Source organism: Pipistrellus hanaki (genome assembly GCF_964339955.1).
Source record: "Pipistrellus hanaki genome assembly, chromosome: 10".
Lineage (NCBI taxonomy): Eukaryota > Metazoa > Chordata > Mammalia > Chiroptera > Vespertilionidae > Pipistrellus > Pipistrellus hanaki.
In genome coordinates, this window is record NC_140512.1 from 29,087,400 (window position 1) to 29,107,197 (window position 19,798).

General features: G+C 36.5%; 1 protein-coding gene across 2 annotated transcripts in view; it reads right to left on the minus strand.

Annotated features, from left to right (window-relative positions):
* The window catches only part of CALCR (calcitonin receptor), a 61,716-nt gene that overhangs the window by 16,971 nt on the left and 24,947 nt on the right, over window positions 1-19,798 (minus strand). For both annotated transcript variants that reach the window (XM_084897573.1, XM_084897572.1), the window contains exons 3-4: window positions 4,680-4,768; window positions 1,520-1,667 (exon numbers count right to left, since the gene is read on the minus strand). In XM_084897573.1, coding sequence (XP_084753699.1) covers window positions 1,520-1,667; window positions 4,680-4,768 — 237 coding nt within the window. The remainder of the gene's footprint in view (window positions 1-1,519; window positions 1,668-4,679; window positions 4,769-19,798) is intronic.

The following is a 19,798-nucleotide window of genomic DNA, read 5'->3' on the forward strand; positions in this document are numbered from 1 at the left end:
TTTTCTCTATTTGTTCATCAAAAGGCACAAGTCTTCTGTGTGGAATCTTTCATCCAAACTCTTCTCTTTAAAGCACCTTTGTAAGTGCTATAAGAAAACTTTTGTGAAAGTATATGCATAATCACCCTTGGATAAATTTACCTTGAAAAAAACTATATGGCTTTGGAACCTATGAATCTTACTAACCACGAATCATCATTCCTAATTCAAGGGTGATAAAATTGTTCAAAATTCTAACTGAAGATGCATTTGCATCCAGTTGGATCACATATAAACAGTCTTGTTACTTTAGAATAACACTTTACTAATGGCTAAAATAATGCTCAGTTTGATCACGTTGTGTATTCATCAATGTTGCCTCTAGGTGGTTTCTCACTGCTTTCAAAAATTAAATCTACTCCAAAAGACGAAGATTTGTTTCTACACAGATATTCAAAATAATGAATATTGTGTGAGTATAAAAGACAGTTCTAAAATAAAAAGTTTCAAATAATAATCAACAGCACAATCCTGAGGTAACTACTAGTAAGACAGAAGTGAAGGTGACTGCACTCACTTGGTCTCTGAAAATAGCATCTTTGTGTTTCCATTGTCTCATTTACTTCAGAGAAATGGTTTCTTTTTGATGGTGAGTTGCATCTAATGCCTTTTCATGTTCTTAAAAACCCTGAAACTACTTCAGACAGAAAAACCGACCTAGTTTATTGTTTAAACAATAAATTAAAATTTTAGCTATCTGAAGACAAACCATGTCTAGTAATAGAGTATATTTACCCCTCCCTCTCCACCCCATGAGTGTTGTCTTAGAATATTATAAGGGTATACAAGATCTTGTTGGCTCTTTTCAAATGATTGAGGGGACAAGGGAGAGAATTTAAATGGACATAACCATGCTTGGCCATGTACATTCTCCCTTTCATTTTCCCGTGGGCTCTTTACAGCTAATCAAATATGGTTGGCCCTGCGAATATTTGGGCAATCACATAGAGCATTTAGAGAAGGTGATAAGCAATTCTGCCTAAGAGATATATTTCCCCAGTTCACCTGGGAACTGGAGGTAGAAAGGGAGAAGTAATAGCATGAGTTATGAACCAACTGACAGGTAAAGGAAGATACTGCCTGATTAACCCAAATAAGACCAGGTTTCATCAAGTTCCACCTCAGGCACATTTTCTGCCCACCATTTTCAAATTCCCTTCTTGTCATTTTCCAATTCCTTTCCTTCACTTAGTCCTGTATTGTTCCTGCTTGCAAGGTGTGAATACTATTATTGCAGTGATTTTTGTCCTTTAATGCAGATGTTAGCCAGAGAGTCTTCAGATGAACTTGAGCAAATAAACTAGGCACGTCTGCTGCATGAAATGCACAAAAATACTATGATATGAAAATAATAACAATAACCATGGTTAAAACTGCTGGTATATTAACTTAAATTTAGTCAATACCTATTTAAGTCACAGAAGAAAATAAACCTTCAGGGATATTTGAAACACATATTTACATCAGTCCTTCTTGTTACCTTCTCTATGGTGTTGGGGATACTTTGCAATTTGGACTATGCATTTGGCTTGTGCAACCCGCATTTTCCATTTTCCCAATCTCATCAAAAATGTATCCTTTTCATTTGGAGCGGTTAAATCGGTTTTAGTAGAGGAAAGGGTTGGACACTGTATTAAAAAAAAAGTCAGTTACTTATAGAGAGTATGAATGGGTGGTTTACATAAATAAATGAAACAGTAAAAAAAAATTGAAAACATTTATTTTTCCTCCTATAAACAATTATACACAATTTCTATGTGGAATATTTTTGCTTTATAACATTCATTCCATTCATTATTGAGACTATAGCTGCCATACAAACTCATGCACATCTTTATCATATAAGATTTTAAAAATTGTATCACCACTGTAAAGTTTAGATGTATACAAAAAAATAACCTGATTTCTAAGAAATATAAATATTAAATCAACTTTGTTATCTTTGAAACTCTTAAGAATCATTAATCATATTATTTAAAATATACATATTAGTGCACTTAAATAAGCTTTTTTATTGGATTTCTTCAGCTGATTTTTATTTGTGCTTATATTATGTACACTGCCACAAATTTATTATATTTATTACATAGAACAAAGAAATCTGTTCTGAGATATTCTGCTTTAAATAACTGGCCTTACTCCCTTTAATTGGTTTAATTAACTGGTCACCTATGCAGAGTTATTCATTTGCATTAGTGAAAATCAATGTACATCTTGAATACTACTTTTAGCTATTTTTCATTTTTGGTACAGGCTGACATTAGTTTTGTCAGTCTCAATCCTTATCACCATCCTAGGTATTATCAAAATTGTGTGTGTGTGTGTGTGTGTGTGTGTGTGTGTGTGTGTGTGTAAAGATCACTATATAATTGTGTTCATAGACTTGTCAATTTCTTTTGTGGCTATGACATTTTAGTTGTGTTTAAATCTGTGATTTTTTACATCAGGTTCTGCATGGAGATTTTTTTGAAGAAGACTTGCAAGCTTCAATCTGCACTGACTTTTCTTCTTCAGAAGGTAGGAATACTCCTTGCCTCTCTATCTGTTGAAACATACTTTTATTTGACTTTTCTCTGTCTCATTAATCTAACATTGTGGTTTCCCAAAATGTATTGATAGTTAGTAAGAAATGAAGTAAAATACTAAAGAACCTGCAAAGCCAAATACAAAGTGGTGGGACATGAGAGGCTCAATGCATTTTAGCTAATGTTACTGAAATTAAAATGAAATAAAGTTATTTTGTAGCTTTTTGACCATTGAAGGTTGTGAATAGAGAGTGTTGGTAAAATTCTTGTGGGAGGATTCAGATTTCCAACTGATTAGTTGGGAGAAACCAACCAGGAGGCTGAAGATATGGGCTGGATCAGTGGTCTGCAAACTGGGGCTCAAGAGCCACATGCTGCTCTTTGGCCCCTTGAGTATTTTTTTTTTTTTTTTTTTTTTTTTTTTTTTTTTTTTTTTTTTTTTAGCAAAGGCCTGCTTAGGAGTACCCTAATTAAATTAATAACAATGTACCTATCTATATAGTTTAAGTTTAAAAAAATTTGGCTCTCAAAAGAAATTTCAATCGTTGTACTGTTTGGCTCTGTTGACTAATGAGTTTGCTGATCACTGGGCTAGCTCATCTTATAATGGAACAAGAAAGAGCAATTCACAGCATTTCTCAAAGAATAAAAACACGAAGGCCTATTTGAATATAAGGATTGGAGAGTAGTATTAGTCGAATAGTCCAGATATTTTAGCATACATTACTAGAAAAACCTGGTAGAGATCTCAGAAAGGGGACTAGTTAGGAAAGAAAAAACTCTTAGAATTGTTTTGGTGGTACTAGCAAGCCATCTGAATAGAAATTGTTTGCAAACAGAGGAGGAAAAATAATTATTATTGTTATAACAATAGTGTTATAACTCAAGATGTTATACTTATTATAAATGTAGTTGAAACCACTCTTTAAATATTAGGATTATTTTTAATTTTATTGCCTCTTGAATTTATGGCAGAGAAAAGAGAAGGTAATGAGCCAACAAAAATGATTTAAAATGTATAAACCCTTTACCAATGTAGATGAACACCATTCTGTTGTCATATGACCTTTTCCCCACTGGTTTTAAGATCAATCACAAGCAGTCATTGAACTTGAGGAGTTAAGTACTATGCTAGATGCTGAGGGTACAGTGCTGAATAAAATAAGTATAGATCTTGCCTGCATATGGCTTACAGTTTAGCAAGAAAGATCAACACTATAAAATATTTCCAAACACCAGAAACTGTGAAAGGTCAAGAACTATAAGTTATTAAATGCTTAGATATTCCATCAGGAATTGAAATGTGGTTTGGGAGTATAAAAAAGTATATTTCAGAGATTTAATATTAAGACTTCTTTTTGTATTTTATTACTTTAACATTTCTATGAATGTGTGTTAATAATTTGACGAAAGGTAATATAACCATGGTCTTTAATAAATCATGGTATCCTCACAATAAAATATATTAATGATTGATTCAGCTTATGTATATAGTTTAGATACTTTGTGCTTCTATTGTTAGAATCTTCAGTTGATATGAGAATCATCCTATATAATAAAAGCCTAATATGCTAAGTGTCTGGTCGACCAGTAGGTCATCCAACCAATCAAAGCACAATATGTTAATGATATGCTAAGGCTGTTCAACTGCTTCTATGTGCACTGACCCCCAGGGGGAAGATGCTCTGACCAGTAGGTTAGCTTGCTGCTAGAGTCAGGCCTATCAGGACTGAGAGAGATGGGCCAGACACACCCTAGAACCCTCCCATGTCCCTCCTTGGCCCTGATTGTGCACTGGTGGGGGTCCCTGGGCCTGGCCTGTGCACTCTTGCAATCTGAGACCCCTAGGAAGTTTCGGCCTGATCCTGCAGGCCAGGCTGAGGGATTCCACTGGTACACGAATGCACCATGCCTCGAGTCAAGTTATAAATTTCTTTCTGGGCCACTTTCTCACCATCTTCAAATCAAATTAGAAGATGGAATATGTGGAACTTAGTTTGGCTTCTGGAGAGCAATGTTCATTTTGACTAATGTCCATTCACTCATACCAAAAACATTCTTCCATATTTTGGCATTCTTGATTAACATAGCTTAGAACAATTTAGTGTTACTTACATCCAGTAACATGTAGAGTACTAACAACCAGCGAATGCCACTATATGGGATCCTCCTGATTATTTTTGAAGTCAATTTTTTAAGTTTTCCTAGAAAAAATATAAAAAGAAAAAAAGACATTTAAATTAATGTAGCTTTACTACTGAGTATATGGTACTTTCTCTGTCTTCCTATTTGACTAGAAGAGGACAAATGTCCCAAAACACCCCAAATAAGAACAGTATGCTTGTAGCTGCATGTCCCATTGCCCTTCCTGTCATCTAGAAAAGATTCTTGTCTGAAGTCCCCCTTCAGGCATTCAATGTACATACCAAGACCAAAATAAAGAATTCAGAGAAATCAAGAGCAATCAATGTAGACTTCAATTAACAAGTGGCATTAATAGAAGTGCTAAAAAATTCAATGGAAACATCCATAAAGAAGTCAGCTCATTGGGCATGAACAAATCAAATCTGTGGCCATTAAAGGATTAATAGTCATGCCCTTTAGGTAACTAATGGGACAAATTTTACTTCAGGAGTCTTATTTAAAGCCTTGAGTATTTTTTCTTCCTATGTTTTTTTCCTTTTTTTTCCTCTCAAAGCTTCAAGTTGCTTTTCTTTTTTCCCCTTCAAATTGTCATTAAGAAAAAAAATTCTTCCACAACAGTGATTGTGTCACCTAACAAGTCACCATTCTTAACCCAAGACCACGAGAGTCAGAAACAGGTTTCATGATGCAGGTAGTTTTACATAAGTAGAGATAATAAAGGGCTAAAAATGAACAATATACATATGTTTCTTTTCATCAAAGGGATTTGCGTTTAAACAATATTTCAAGTAGGGGTGAGTAGTTATAATGGCATCTGATACTATATTTATTGTTAGGTGTGAGTTAGTATCTACACATTGTATCAATTTATATATCAGTAAGTCTGACATAAAATTGAGAAATGTAAGGTATGATTTTCACATAACCTTGATCTATGGAGAACGGGGGAACCTCCTGAGTGTTAACTGGGGGAGTGACAGGATTCTATTTGGAGAACAAGTTAGAGAAGAGCAATCTTAAAATCAGGGACAGCCAAGGAGCTGGAGTCTAGGGAATTGGGGAAGACTTCATGGAGGAGGTGACCTGGAGCCAAGAACGGAAATAAGTGTAAAACTATGCTAAGGTGAAAAAAAAAAAAAAAGGATGTATGTATATTGCTTGGGAACATAAACAGATGTAATCTTAAAAATCATGGAGATAATAATTAGAAATTTTAGAATAACAGTAATTGTTGCTGAGTGGGCAGGGAATGGAGTGAGAATGGGAAAGGATTTGTAAGCTACTATTAACAATCTTCTTAAACTTAAATTTGTTGGAGACATGGTATGGCCAGGCATCATGCTATTTACCTTCCCAACAACCCTCTGTGGTAAAGGGCATCTTCGTTTTATTGAGGAAGAAACTGGACCGCAGAGCGATCACAGGACTTAGTCAAAGTCCTCTACTTAGTAAGGAGGCAGCATCTAAATTCAAACCCAAGTTTTTCTGACTCTACAGCCCATGTTTTCATTTTCCAAGTAACTAAGCATGGGTTCTTCATTTTGGAAAAGTATATCTTTTGTTTTATATCAGAATTTGTAAAATCAAACAAAAAAAATGTTCAGAACCTTAAAAACATACCTAACACAGGACTTTTAAAATTTAGATGAAAGCAAGGACCATTTGATGAGTATAAACGGGGAAGCCTTCTGCTTAACTTCTGCTTAATTAAATCCAGCTGGAGATCCTAAAATATTTAAGATAATGACCTGTTTGATAGTATGAATTACTGTGACTTACACAGACCATCTAAAATGTCTAATTAAAAAGCAGCACTCGTTCAGAGGAAGAGGCTCTTCGATGGTTCTGAATGAGCTGTATGTGGTCTGGCGGCATCTGCCCCTTTACACCAGCAAAAGTACTGGACAATTCCCTAGGAAATTATCTGGTTCTAAAGAGCACTCATCAAATTATTTTTTCCTCCATAAATGGAAACACTGACATATTTACGAAAACCACTTTCCTTCTAATGTAGGATTACTGTCCTTAGGGACCGGCATCATATTAATAGGCAGTAGAGGCTGCTGCTATTCTGGATACCAGCACCATCATACAGTATACTCCTTGAGATCAAGGCTGGAGATTTTAATCTAGGGATTTAAGTCATTAAAAGTGCATATTTATATTCAAATTTTATATCTAAATATTGACTTTTTTCTCTAGTTAAAGGGTATCCTCAAAATCTTCATATAGCTTTAAACTTTAATCAGTTCCAAGCTATAAACCCTATATACTTATAAAACATAATTTGAAAATTCAATTACTTAAATTTGTTTTATACTTATTTCCTTTTGTGATTTTTTAATAATAAAGTGATTATTTAAATTTTTTATATCCTATGATTGATTGATAATGACAAATAACTAAAATAGATAACGGTAGATATCTTTAAAAAGGGACTGAATAGTTTCGAAAGAAAATATCCAAAACAAACTTTGCCCACTTCAAAATATTGTCTAAGAAGAGCTTTGCAGATAAGCTTCTGAGACAAAACAATGGCCCATAGCTATTATAAAAGAGAAGTATAAAAAATAGAAGCACTTCCCTAAATAGAAGCCCATTTCTTGAGGGCAGAATTCTATACTACTTTATATAGGTTTGATGTACTGGGAGAAAAAAGCTATCTTCAGGATTAAAATAATTAAAACTGAAGCATTTTTGGAGAAAACAGACATGCTCAGTTTTTATTACAGAGATGAAGTGTTTGCTATGCATTGTCTCAAAGTGTGAACATTTAAATTTTAATTTAGTAAGCTTATTAAAGAAACTTCTTTATCTAGTGGCTTATTTTAGGTTCCAGAGTATACGATACGATTGTCTATTGCTCTGAAATATTAGTCTTTTTTCATCAGAGTCTAAAACTCCTCAATAAATGCTCTGATTCTTTTTAGTCCAAAAGTTAGGTCTGTGTTTAAATAAATTCTGTCCATTAGTAACGAAGATGAACACTAACCTCAACACTTTCAGTCAACCTCTAGACTACTCATTGCTGCACCACCAGAGATTTGCACAGTATTTGGTCCAAAGTACACCTTCAATAATTCTATGAAATTTAAGTTTTAATGATATAATATAGATAAGCTCTAAAACATTTTCTCTATTTAAATATATCAAAAGTGATTATTTTATTTGAAATATAATACAATTTTTAAAGTCTTTAAAATAATTAGAAATAGATCTTATTCATACTTTGCTTGTAAAGAACACATTAAACACAAAGGAAAAGCCACAGTGAAATTTCCTACAGTCCAAGGTCCATAATACTAATGTTCTATTTTGTTCCAAAATACTTGAAAAAAGCTCCTGATTTACCATAACTCAAGTTCTTACTTTAGCCTGAAACTGATATATGTATACTATTTAATTTTATTGGAGATTTTTGAAAGAGGAATGCTTGGCTTTAGTTCTGAAGGAAACCTTGGTCTTCAGTTTTTCTTGGAGTAAAGCTGTGTTCTATAGCTGTAACCACTGTCCTGAAATATGATTACTTGCAAAATTAATTTATTTTCATGCCTGTGACATGCATGGATGAATCGATTAGTGAATGAAATTTGACAAGTGAACATATGATAGAGATATAAGTATGTATTTCATATAGTTTAAAAGTAAAGCAACAATTTGAAGAACCAGAAAGCCTGCATGTTTGATACTTTGATTTTTCATTTATTTTTAAATTACATATCCCACATCTTTTCATTTGTTGTTTTTATTTCTTTTAATTTCATGTTTGCATGTCTTGTAGCTGAGACTTATATAACTTTTATTAAAATGTAGGATCAAGGAGCAGTTCCAGCCACAGTTCAAATAGAACACTAGGCATTAGTGTATATTGAATGAATGAATGGATGGATAGAAAATGACTAAGGTTTGAGCAAAGTCAGTGGTTACTAACCTAAAATAGAGTAGTTACTGAAAAGGCGAGTACAATAAAATTAATGTTAATATATGTGAAGGCAGAATTGTCCTCAGCATTTAGATTACCACTTTAATTTACACTCCTCCCCTTATAATAACCAAAGCCTCACAAATGTCACTATTGCTACATTTCTGTATGTAAAACAAAGTTCTTTTTTTCACAATGCTCTCCATTAGAACTCCTGGTGCACAGTGTGAACTCTCAGGCACATTGGTTAACCAAATATACTAATAAGTGCTTATACCATTATTGGTATTTCAGAAAGTTAAGTTTTTAAAAGAGCTCTTTTCCATTAATAGTGTTCTCACATAATGGCGGGGCAGGGCCACATAATTATCCCTTATTATGGAACTGAGAAAATACAGTGAGAGATTAAGTGGTCCTCAGAGGAAGTCAGTGGCAGACAGAAGTTGTATATTCATAGATGAAAATATTCAGGTTTTTGCCTGGCCTAAGCTATGGTGAATTCTGTTATTTTTAAGGACGGCAGATATATATGTGTGTGCTTCTAACAGTGGAGATTACTCCTTTGTCCTTTCCTGACAGGTAGACCCATTTGGGGGCTCAGCTGGTGGCTCAGTTTCTTCCTCCATTTTAGAAGCTATATAGATTATGTAACTACAGACTTTATTTCCATATTTTAATTTGACTTTAATGCTGCATCACACAAAAGGATTGGCTCAATTTCATTTATTTGGAATGAAATATATTAAGATAGGAGGCCCATAATTTCCTTTACATAAAAGTGCTCAAAATCATCTATAAGTGGAGCATTTTAAAATTCATTAAAGACCTTTGACATGCTCTCCTATTAGCAGGGTTCCAGAGAGCACAGATGGCAATTAGTCATGCAGGTGTTGATGTGATTAACTTCTTTGACTAAGGAGAGCAGCACCATCTATGAAAAGAATCTGAATTTCCAGGAACAAACAGTAATATTAGATAATATTCAAAATATCTCCCTACCAATACTGCAGCGTTGTTGTATGTGTGTGTTTTCAAATATATAGGGCACAATATCACAGGAAGGCCATGGTGTCTGCCACCTGTGAGGAGTAGGCCCACGTTGCTGTTGGATGTGTCATTCACAGAAGAGCCACTCTTCAGGCACTCTGCTCTCTCTACATCCAAGCGTTCTTAGATTCTTACGTAAATTCTTTGCTCGATGATAAACACACTGTGCACCTTAAACTTACAAATGTTGTAGGTCAATTATATCTAAATAAAGCTGGGGAGAAAAATTCTTTGTTCATTTTACAGCTTTCAAAATGGCTCCTTAGTGGAAAATCCAATCCTAGCAGGACAGATGGTCTTTGAAGCCAGTGGTTCTCCAAGTGCAGTCCCTGGACTAGCAGCATTGGCAACTTGGGAGCTTGTTAGAAATGCAAAACCTTTTTTTCTGCCTCTAATGCGAGCCAGAATCTCTAGTGGAGACCCTAGGAATCAGTCTTATTACAAACAACCCAGAGGATTCCCGTGAAAGCTAAAATTTGGGAACCTTGGGTGTAAGGTGCCTGGATAAAAGGCTCTCTAGAGAGAACACAGTGGGATATATAAGTTAAAGCATTATTATGCCCAGATAATAAATTACATTATGGACAAAATGTTCAATTCTTATCTTTAATTTATTTACATTGAATTTATTAGAATTAGTGCATGTGAATTAATAACTCAATTAATAACTAAATGCCCAATGTGACTTCCCTCTGTGAAGAAAAATTGGCTTTAGGCAATGGTGGAATGGAAATTATGGAGTATGGGAACCTAGGCAGAGTTGCTGTGAAAGTCTCTGCATCCTGGCAAGGACCTGAGCTGCTACATTGTCACCTTTGGTGTCCCACATGTCCACCCTATGACTTCAGTAATATCTCCTTCAATCATACATTGCTTTTACATATCACAAAATAGAGCTGAAAATCACAAACCATCTTGCAAGATGGAGAAATTAGCAAATTACCCACTAGGGAGAGAATATGAAAAAAATATTCATTTTTAATTGATTTTGTAAACTCTTCAAAGCATTTTAAGACTTTCATGGAAATATGACTACATGTGGTCATACAATTATATAAATACATTTTGATGATTTCTTTTACACTGGTTTCCATGTCAAGAGTGACATTAGTAGTGAAAGCTGCTGCTAAATAGAAGCTTTAGAGTAATTGAGACAAACCAAAAGATTTGGTGGCCAGAGTCTTAATCAAAATTCAATGTGTGGCTGAAATTTTAATACCATCAACTGGTCATCCAGGACTTATCACAGAAGTTGTTTGTAAATGACAGTTGAAGAATATTTAGTATACTGAATAAATAAATCAACAAAGCTTCCAAATGCAGTTTAACATTCCTACTAAGTTATCCTCAGTATTGGGAGGAGGGCTTGGCTCCAAGAGTGGGATGGTTGCACACTCCCCTCCACTATGCACTAGTCACATCTATCTTTATTAGCCCTTCTGTTGTATGTGCTGTTTGCTGCATCCCTTTTACCTGAGGCAGGGCAGAATCAGATACAAGAGGCTACATTGACAAAAGACCCCAAGCAGCAGAGAATGAAGTTTATTGACAGGACTTTACAGATGGATGATGATAGTAATGAGAAAGCTGCATAATTGTTCCTCGCGGTGGGCCAAAACTTCAGTCAATGGCTGATGCACACGCAACAAAATTATTAAGTCACTTTATTTCAGAACTGAAATGATTCCCAAATTAGAACAGACCCATGAACCGTCCATCTGGCTAGGATATGGAATAGTGGACAGATTGTGGCCTATGGATGCAATTCTTTAGCATAAAAAATGGCAGGGGTGCTTTTTTGCCAAAAGACCCAGAGGACTACAGGAATTCACTACATATCTACATCAGAAAGCCTTGGTCGCTCATGTCCAAAGCAGAAAACCCCCCAAAAACATATGAGTATGCAATGTCTTTCATGTGAAAGATGAGTTATTTCCTGGTCAATGCAGAAATGCTTTGATATTACTAGATGTAATATCAACTTATTTGGTTAATATGTTTTATAAAAGATTACTGTACTGCCAAACCAGTAGGGAAAATAGTGATCTAGCTTTCCTTCTTATGTATCCGGTATACTCAGGAGCCACAGAGAACCAGGACTTGAATAAATCCATCTAGTTGGCTAATTCATCATGCAAGCCTAAATTTCTCAGGTGTATGGGCCTCCTAAGATGTGATTTCTGGTCACAGGTCCACACATTTGCTCAGAGACTACAAAACTGACATCTTATATAATAAATAGGTAATATGCAAATTGATCCTCATGTCCTCACACAAGATGGCCACCCCCATGTGGTCAAAGAAGACTGCCACAAGATGGCTGGCATAGGAGGGTAGTTGTGGGTGATCAGGCCAGCAGGGGAGGGCAGTTGGGGGCAACTGGGCCAGCAGGGGAGGGCAGTTGGGGGTATCAGGTTGGCAGGGGAGCATTTTAGACATCAATCAGGTTGGCAGGGGAGTGGCTAGGGGGTGATCAGGCTGGCAGGTAGGCAAGTGGTTGGGAGCCAGCAGTCCCGAAGTGTGAAAGGGATGTCTGATTGCCGGGGGGGACATGCCCCAAGCTATCCCAGATTGGAGAGGGTGCAGGCGACAGCCCCACCCTGCAGTGCACCAATTTCTTGCACTGGGCCTATAGCTCAAAAATAATTTCCATTCCTTTGAATAAGATGTAAATGTAGGTAGATATTCTTTCTGTTTCTGCCCCTGTTAAGCATCCCTTCCAACAAAGTTCCAAAAGTCTTACTAATGATGGTGTCAAAAGAAACCATTCTTGTGAAGACTTTGCATTTCTTGTAGTGATAATGATTACTAGACTCACATGTAACACTCTTGCAGAAATGAGGACAAAGTTTTTGTGAAACATTTCATTACATTTCCTATTTCTCCATTTTGCAGTAAAAATCATTGTATATCATAAGGCTTTATGGAAGAGAGACACAGATGATATAAGAAATATTGACCCAGACACAAATCTAGAGAGTCTACAGTGTTCAGAAATATATAAAAGCCCACACAGAACTATTCAAATATCATGCAAAAGACATTTACTGAGTGCCACTAGGTATTTTGCATATAATGTCCCAATCTATATAAAAACCAAGAGGCTGATTACTACCCTCACTTAATACATGAGAAAACAAAGATTCAGAGAATTAAAAACCTGCCCTGTATCTCTAAAATTGTCAGTGATAGATGCTAATCTTCCTAACTCAGTAAACTGTATTGTCCCTCAATAGTATTTATTGATTATTTTATGGATATTCTTAACAACTCTACCACAATTCTTCATGAAGAACACAAAAGTGAGCATAAGCTTCACTGTCATTGAATCCTGTTGACCTTATGATTTTCAATTCAATATGTTGATGCTATATGTATTCAAATGCAATCAGCCTTTCTTCTAATAACAAGACATGGCTTCTAGGCGACCATGGTAATCACACGACTGATATCTATTGGATAATTTATAGCAAAGAAGCTGAAATTCAAATTTTATTCTTTATATTTTAAAAAATCCACCTAGCTGGGTAATTCATCATGCAAGCTTAAATTTCTCAGGTGTATGGGCCTCTCTTATTCAACATTTGATTCACCTTAGCACTTCAGTAATTTCGTATAAAATGGACACATTGAGAACCTCTATCTTATATAAGTAGGTATGAGGATTATATGACATTATGTTTACTAAATCTTTCATTATAATGTAGGTAATGATTATTATTGTGCTGATGCTTCTATCAATAAATTCAGGTTCACAGTTTTTGAATGTGTGAATGAACAAATGTTCTCAGAGACTTAGTAGTTTTCAGTTGAGATATTTAGAAAATTGCCAAATAATTTCAAAATGAAAAGTATTCCATACTGAAAAACTGGAAGTAAATAGTCCTGGGCCTTCTTTTCTCAGGGCTGTATATGCCCTTGGCCTAAGAAGCAAGTTGATTTTTTTTTTCTGACTTGATTATTAAGTAAGATAAGTTAGAAGCAGACTGAACCACAGTGTGTGATTCCCAGAACTATCAGACCAGGCTGAACTGTGTCAGCTAACACGTAGTTCTGTAGTTAGAAACATAATTTAAATGTTTTAAACTTTGACACAGTTATCTGTATCCTCTCACATCTCTCAAGGTGCCTTCGTAAACTCTGTTGTGTTGAGTTACTTCGCCTATTTATTTAATATCACATGTGTTTTTATGCATGTACCAAGATAGAAAATCTATTCAGGTTAATATTTTCCTATTCTGTCCCTGGAGAAAGGATTGTTAACTGGCGAAGCTCTCCAGAAGTTATTTCTCGCTTCTAGTCACTGACTTGAAGCTGAGAGTGCGTGGAGGAAGTAAAGAGCAGTTGTAAAGTGCAAAATAAATCCCAGTAGCTATTCTCTATGCTAAATGCTTTTTTGCCCCCAGACTGGCATATGCTATTTCACTGAAGTAAATGGCACACTTTGTCACCAATCCTCAGCATTAATTTTGTTTTAGCTCTACTGATCAGCTTAAAGGTTCTGTCTTACAGTGCCAGTTACTTCTACTTAAGAAATGTTAATGTTTCTGTTAACTGCTTTTCGAAAGAAAAACTAGAGACCTTGTAGAAAACTGAGCGCTTCTCACATTATGGGAAAAAAATGAAATCTCTAAAAATTACAGAGAATAGCAGAGATCATGGTCTTTTATTTTTTTTTTCCCCCAAGAGGAAAGCCTTTTGTTTCTTTTATATGTTTAGTGATTGTAATTTTCTTGTATTTTTTTTCAATGAAGTTTCTTTTGGGTCATTCTTAATGTAAGAAATTAGTGATGGAATTTAACTATGGAGTGTGGATTAAGTAGTAGTGTTGTATTCCTATTTAATGTTTTGAATTTGAGAACTCAGTTGTAGTTATGCAAGAGGATATACTTATTCTTAGAAAATACACACTGAAGTAGTTCAGGGTAAAGAATCACCATGTTCCAACTCACTCTTAAATGGCCCCCAAATTACGGAAAATGATAAAGCAAATTAATTGGTATATCTGGGAATTCCTTGCACCATTCTTTGTGACTTTTTCTGTAAGTATAATATTCTCTGAAAATAAAAGAAACCTAATATTAAGGGAAAAAGTTGTAAAATAATTTTCTTACTTTTAATTGAGTACTCTTAAAATATTTATTAAAGTGAGAAGCAACCAAAAACGCTAATAAAAGGACTGATTTTTCTTTAACTCTGTTCCAAGTTCCACCATATTAGCAACCTCAAAGATTATAAACTTTTCACTAGGTGTTTCTACATCACCACAGAATCAGATCGTGCATCAGCAATACAATTTGCTTATAGCATCTTCCCAATGGAATTCTGGGGATTAGCCAGCGACCTAAATGTCTGAATCTGGCCTGATGTAAGTGTGGAGTGCACAGTGTTGCCTACCTGATATATTAAATTTTTAAAATTTTTAAAAAAGATTAATTAAAATAGTCTAGCATTCAAACAATGGTGCCTGCAGCCAAATCTGTTGTGTAGATGACTAATTATTCACTTATGCTCCACACCTTTTTTGGGGAGTAATCTCATTTTATTTTATGGCCAAACTCTAGCTCATCTTTCTCAGTATCTTCAGGGATACTGGCCTCCCTTCAATCCTTCAAATGTGCCATAGAGCTGCTGCACATTCTGATTCCTTTCTTGGATTAGAATCCTGACTCCTTTTCCTTTAGAGATATAATTTGAAATAAATGGCCTTCTCTGACCATCCTGAGTTCCATTATTCTTTATTCTGTTACTTTCCTCTAGCATATTAATCATAATATAAACCTATTTATTTATCATCCTATATAATAAAAGGCTAATATGCAAATCAACCTAATTGCAGAATGACCAGTTGCTATGGCATGCACTGACCACCAGGGGGGCAGAAATTCAACACAGAAGCTGCCCCCTGGTCGTCAGTGCACTCCCACAGGGGGAACTCTGCTCAGCCAGAAGTTGAGCTCATGGCTGGGGTGTGCAGCAGCAGTGCTAGGATCAGGCCTAAGCCGGCAGTTGGACATCCCTGAAGGGCTCCTGGACTGCAAGAGGATGAATTTTGTGCACCAGGCTACTAGTAGATTATAAGCTCCATGAAGACAGGGACCAGTGTTTATTCAATATCCAGTTTTGCATGTGACTGATGCTCAGTAAATATTTGCATGTGACTACTGCTCAAATTTGCTGAGTGAATGAATGATCTAAGAATTAAGGGAAGGTCTCCTGGAAGAAATGACTTTTAAGTTGAATGCTTAATTTAAGTACAGGTATGCTGGCTGTGTAAATGGGGGAGCATTCCGTGGCAAAGACTGTGATGGGAAGCGAGCATGTTGTGCTCTGGGAACTGAAAAAAAAAAGCCCTGGGACAAAGTTCTAGAGAATAAGAAGAGGCCGCCCATGTCTTTGCATGTCCTGAACTGGAGGACTCATGTCAAAGTAAGGGTCTGTGGGGCAATTTACCTCTAACATGGGTGGCACAGGTCTGCAAGGGAATGAAGTCAGTAATCAGAGAGCAGCAGACTTAACAGCTAGAAAGAACGTACTGCCAGGCTTCTTGCAGACTTTCAATGTCTAGTTCCATTCCCTAGAGGGGGTAGAGAGTAGCTGCCTTCAGTTTCTGTAAGCTGCCCTAGGAGCCACCCAACAAAATACGGGTTGCTAAGGCAACTACAAATTAGTTTCTGTTGTGTGCAATCAAAAACACTGATTAATTCAGCAGGATTTGAGGGGCAGGTAGTTCAGTGTTGAACTTGGTGAGTTTTCCATATGTGTGAAAAAGCTGCATGAGTACATTGAGTAGGAAGACAGAGTTGATTGTTAGGATTCAGTTCTCTTGTATGGAGGGCAGGTAAATAACATATACTGTCCACTTGCATACAGTCACCCTATCTTTGGTAGAACTGTGGTGGGAAGGATTTTGTGCTGATGCTCAACATTATTTTATATAAAATGGAGCATGTGCATTGAGATCCAGTAAAAACTATTTTTGCTGATACATTTCCTAGCTCTTTTAATCTTTATGCAATTCCATGTTCCTTTATTTGCATTTATTTAATAGAAAAATTGGAGGAAAATTTAGTGCCCAGTAGTAATCAATTTATTTTAAATGTGTGGTAAACTCAGCTTTTTCTTATTCCTGTTAAACAGTTTGTATTGTTTTATTCTTTTAATCCCAATTGTCCTATTTTTAAAGTATACTCGAATTTTAAGGCAACTCTAAAGAAAGGGTGTGAGTCTTCATGACATTTAAGTGGTATAATAGAGACTGGGAATATGTAAACATGAGCATTGCTCTATAAATCAACTTAATTCAACCCTTCTCAGTCCCCATTTACAATGAATTGGGAAGGATTTGATAGAAAATAGTTAACAAAATTTCAATTTAAGAAAAATGACAAGTGATTTGGCATTAAAACTCAAGGAGTCCTTATAAAGATGGCAACGTTTCAGTTGTGTTTTGAGTTTATTATTTGTAACCTACGATCGCCCTTCAAATTCCCGCCACTGTGCTGAACAGTAGATACAAACTGGATCATACAAATCCTAGGCTTTGTAAATGAAACATGAAATTGAGTACTGACTTCTTTTTAAGATAAAGAGCAACAGCAAAGAAATTAAGTGATAGAAACTAGGGGAAGATGCATTTGCTGTTGCATTCACATTCAATCTGGACTTCAGAACAATGCATCAAATACTTTTATAATTAAAAAATCAGCTGCTGGAATGCTGTGTTGTGTTCTTTTGCTAAATGTCAGACAATGTATGGCCTAGAGGGCATCTCAAGGTTGTGACTTGCATGTTAACATGAAAACAGTTTGGCAGAGTCCTAGTCAGGTTCCATTCCACTCATTTGTCCATTGATGGATATGGAGTTTGTGTGGCTGGAACTAACAATCCTTCTTAAAGGCCTTGGCCTGTGACCATTAATGGCAAGCTCGGTTTTTGGGCTTCTAAATAATCCCTGTAATCTGCTACAGGCATTAGAAGAGTTTGATAAACTCTATTCTCTTTAAGATTTCTTATTATTTATTATTTGTATATTTTTTTCTGTAATGGTCTGTTTATAATTATTATGATTAGTAATCTACACTAATAAAAGAGAAACATGCAAATTGACCACACCTTCACGATGCCCATCAGTCAATCAGGAGTGAGTATGCAAATTAACTCAACAAAGAGGGCAACAGCTCCACCCCCCCAGGCACTCCGGGGTCTCTGGGAAGCACCCATGCAGGCCCAGAGCAGACAGGCAGGGCGGTTTGCCTGCTATGAGGTGGAGGGCAGGGGGGCAACGGGAGCTACAGGAGTGGTGGGAGCTACAGGAACAGCACTCTGCCCGGAGGGAAGACTGAAGGCCTGGATCCTGGTGCTGGCAGCCAGGGGAAGGAAGGTCTATTGCAGGAATCTCTTCATGCAATGGGCTCCTAATTATATTTATATGTGAGAATAATTTCTATAGGACTTCCACATTTTAAGTTTAAATAGAAACCGAAAGTAAACAATGCATAGACTTCATAAAAATGCAGTATGAAGGAAAACTAGAAAATTTACAGCAAAACTTAAGATCAATCAGGCCAATATGACAATAAGCATAGTTGGAATATATTTTTCATTAAGACACTATAACTTTTAATTTGGTTAAAAAATCCAACTGTACCCTGCTTACATTGATAAGAAACTAACAAAATGGTGCAAAATGAGTAAGTTAAAAACATATGTAAATAAAATTTGATCTGATACTAAACTGAAATCAGATGGTGTCCCTTTTGTACATCCTAGCTAAGGCTGAATGTTACATTTAAAAAAAAAAAAGTTTTCACCTTTCATAGGTTAAACACAGTATATTTGTTACAGTAATTTACGTCTATCTCATTATCAGTGAACTTGAATACTTTTCACATATTTTATGACTTAACCCCTCTTTTGGTGGTTTGCTCCCCATTTTCTTTGCATATTTTCACATCAGTTAAACTCATTTTAAAAAAGAATTTCAAAAACATTTCATATAGTTGTCTGGCTAATACTTTGTCGTATAGATTACAGTTTTGCCTTTATCTGTCTTTGTAAACTTTATGAGTGTTTTTAAATTTTAACACCTAGACAGTTTTAAGTGTCTGTGGTCAAACATACCTACCAATTTTGCACATTATGATTCTCCCCCCACCCCCACCCCCTTTTAGACTTTTCCTTAGAATGGCCTGAAGATGCATCTCCACCCATATCTTTCTCTGATTCTTCTCGATGAGTCCCCTCATCCAGCGCCCTGGCACCGGGATGGCCTAACTGCCCATTCCTTTATAAAGGCAGACTTGGCCGGGAGGAGCTTGTGGCAAATCTTCCCACAGCCTTCCTCCAACTGCTGAGCAGCAGAGATATTTATGTCACTGTGGATCTCTACACCTGTGGCCAGAGATTTCACGCTGCTCACGGCTCATTTCATGCCGGGCAGCAGGAAAGGCCGCTGTGCAGCTTTCCCAGGCAGAACATGAACTCATCTCTTCGCGAGCGGTCCCGCCCTTTCCCGGGGCTGCGGGGAGAAGGGCCCGAAACACACTGCACACCCCTCTCTCCTCGGGCTGCTCCGTGCCCGAGATGGGACCTGCTGAGTGCTAAATTGGTGGAACTGGAAGAATACAATCCCCATGAAGTAATGCATCTTGGCTTACTCTGCAGAGTGGGAGGCCCCATACAAATGCTGTTCCTGTTGATATGAACGGGGGTGGGGGTAGGGTGGGGGGGAACCTATGTAGATACTTCAGTGCATTGTGACTGCCATGTGTGCTGTTGCTTTTCATGCCACATACATTAAAAATCCCGTCCTTCCGCCAAGGGTAGAGCGCTGGTTTTGCTGAATTTAGATTCGGAAAGGCAAGATAATTTTGATGGTAAATATTAAAGGAATTTGAACTTTGCGATGGAAATGTAGCTTCTAGCTGCAGAGGCTGAAAGGAGGCAAATGCTGGCTAAGGAGTTGCACTTCAGAGAGAGTTAATGTGCTGTCTCCCAGTCTGGGGGTTGTATTGAACTGGGGAATGCAGGCGAGAAGCCCTCGCCTGCTGGGTTTCGATGACGTTTTGCCAGAGAAATGATGGAAGCCCCATCTCTGGGGCAGCTGATGCGAGGCTGG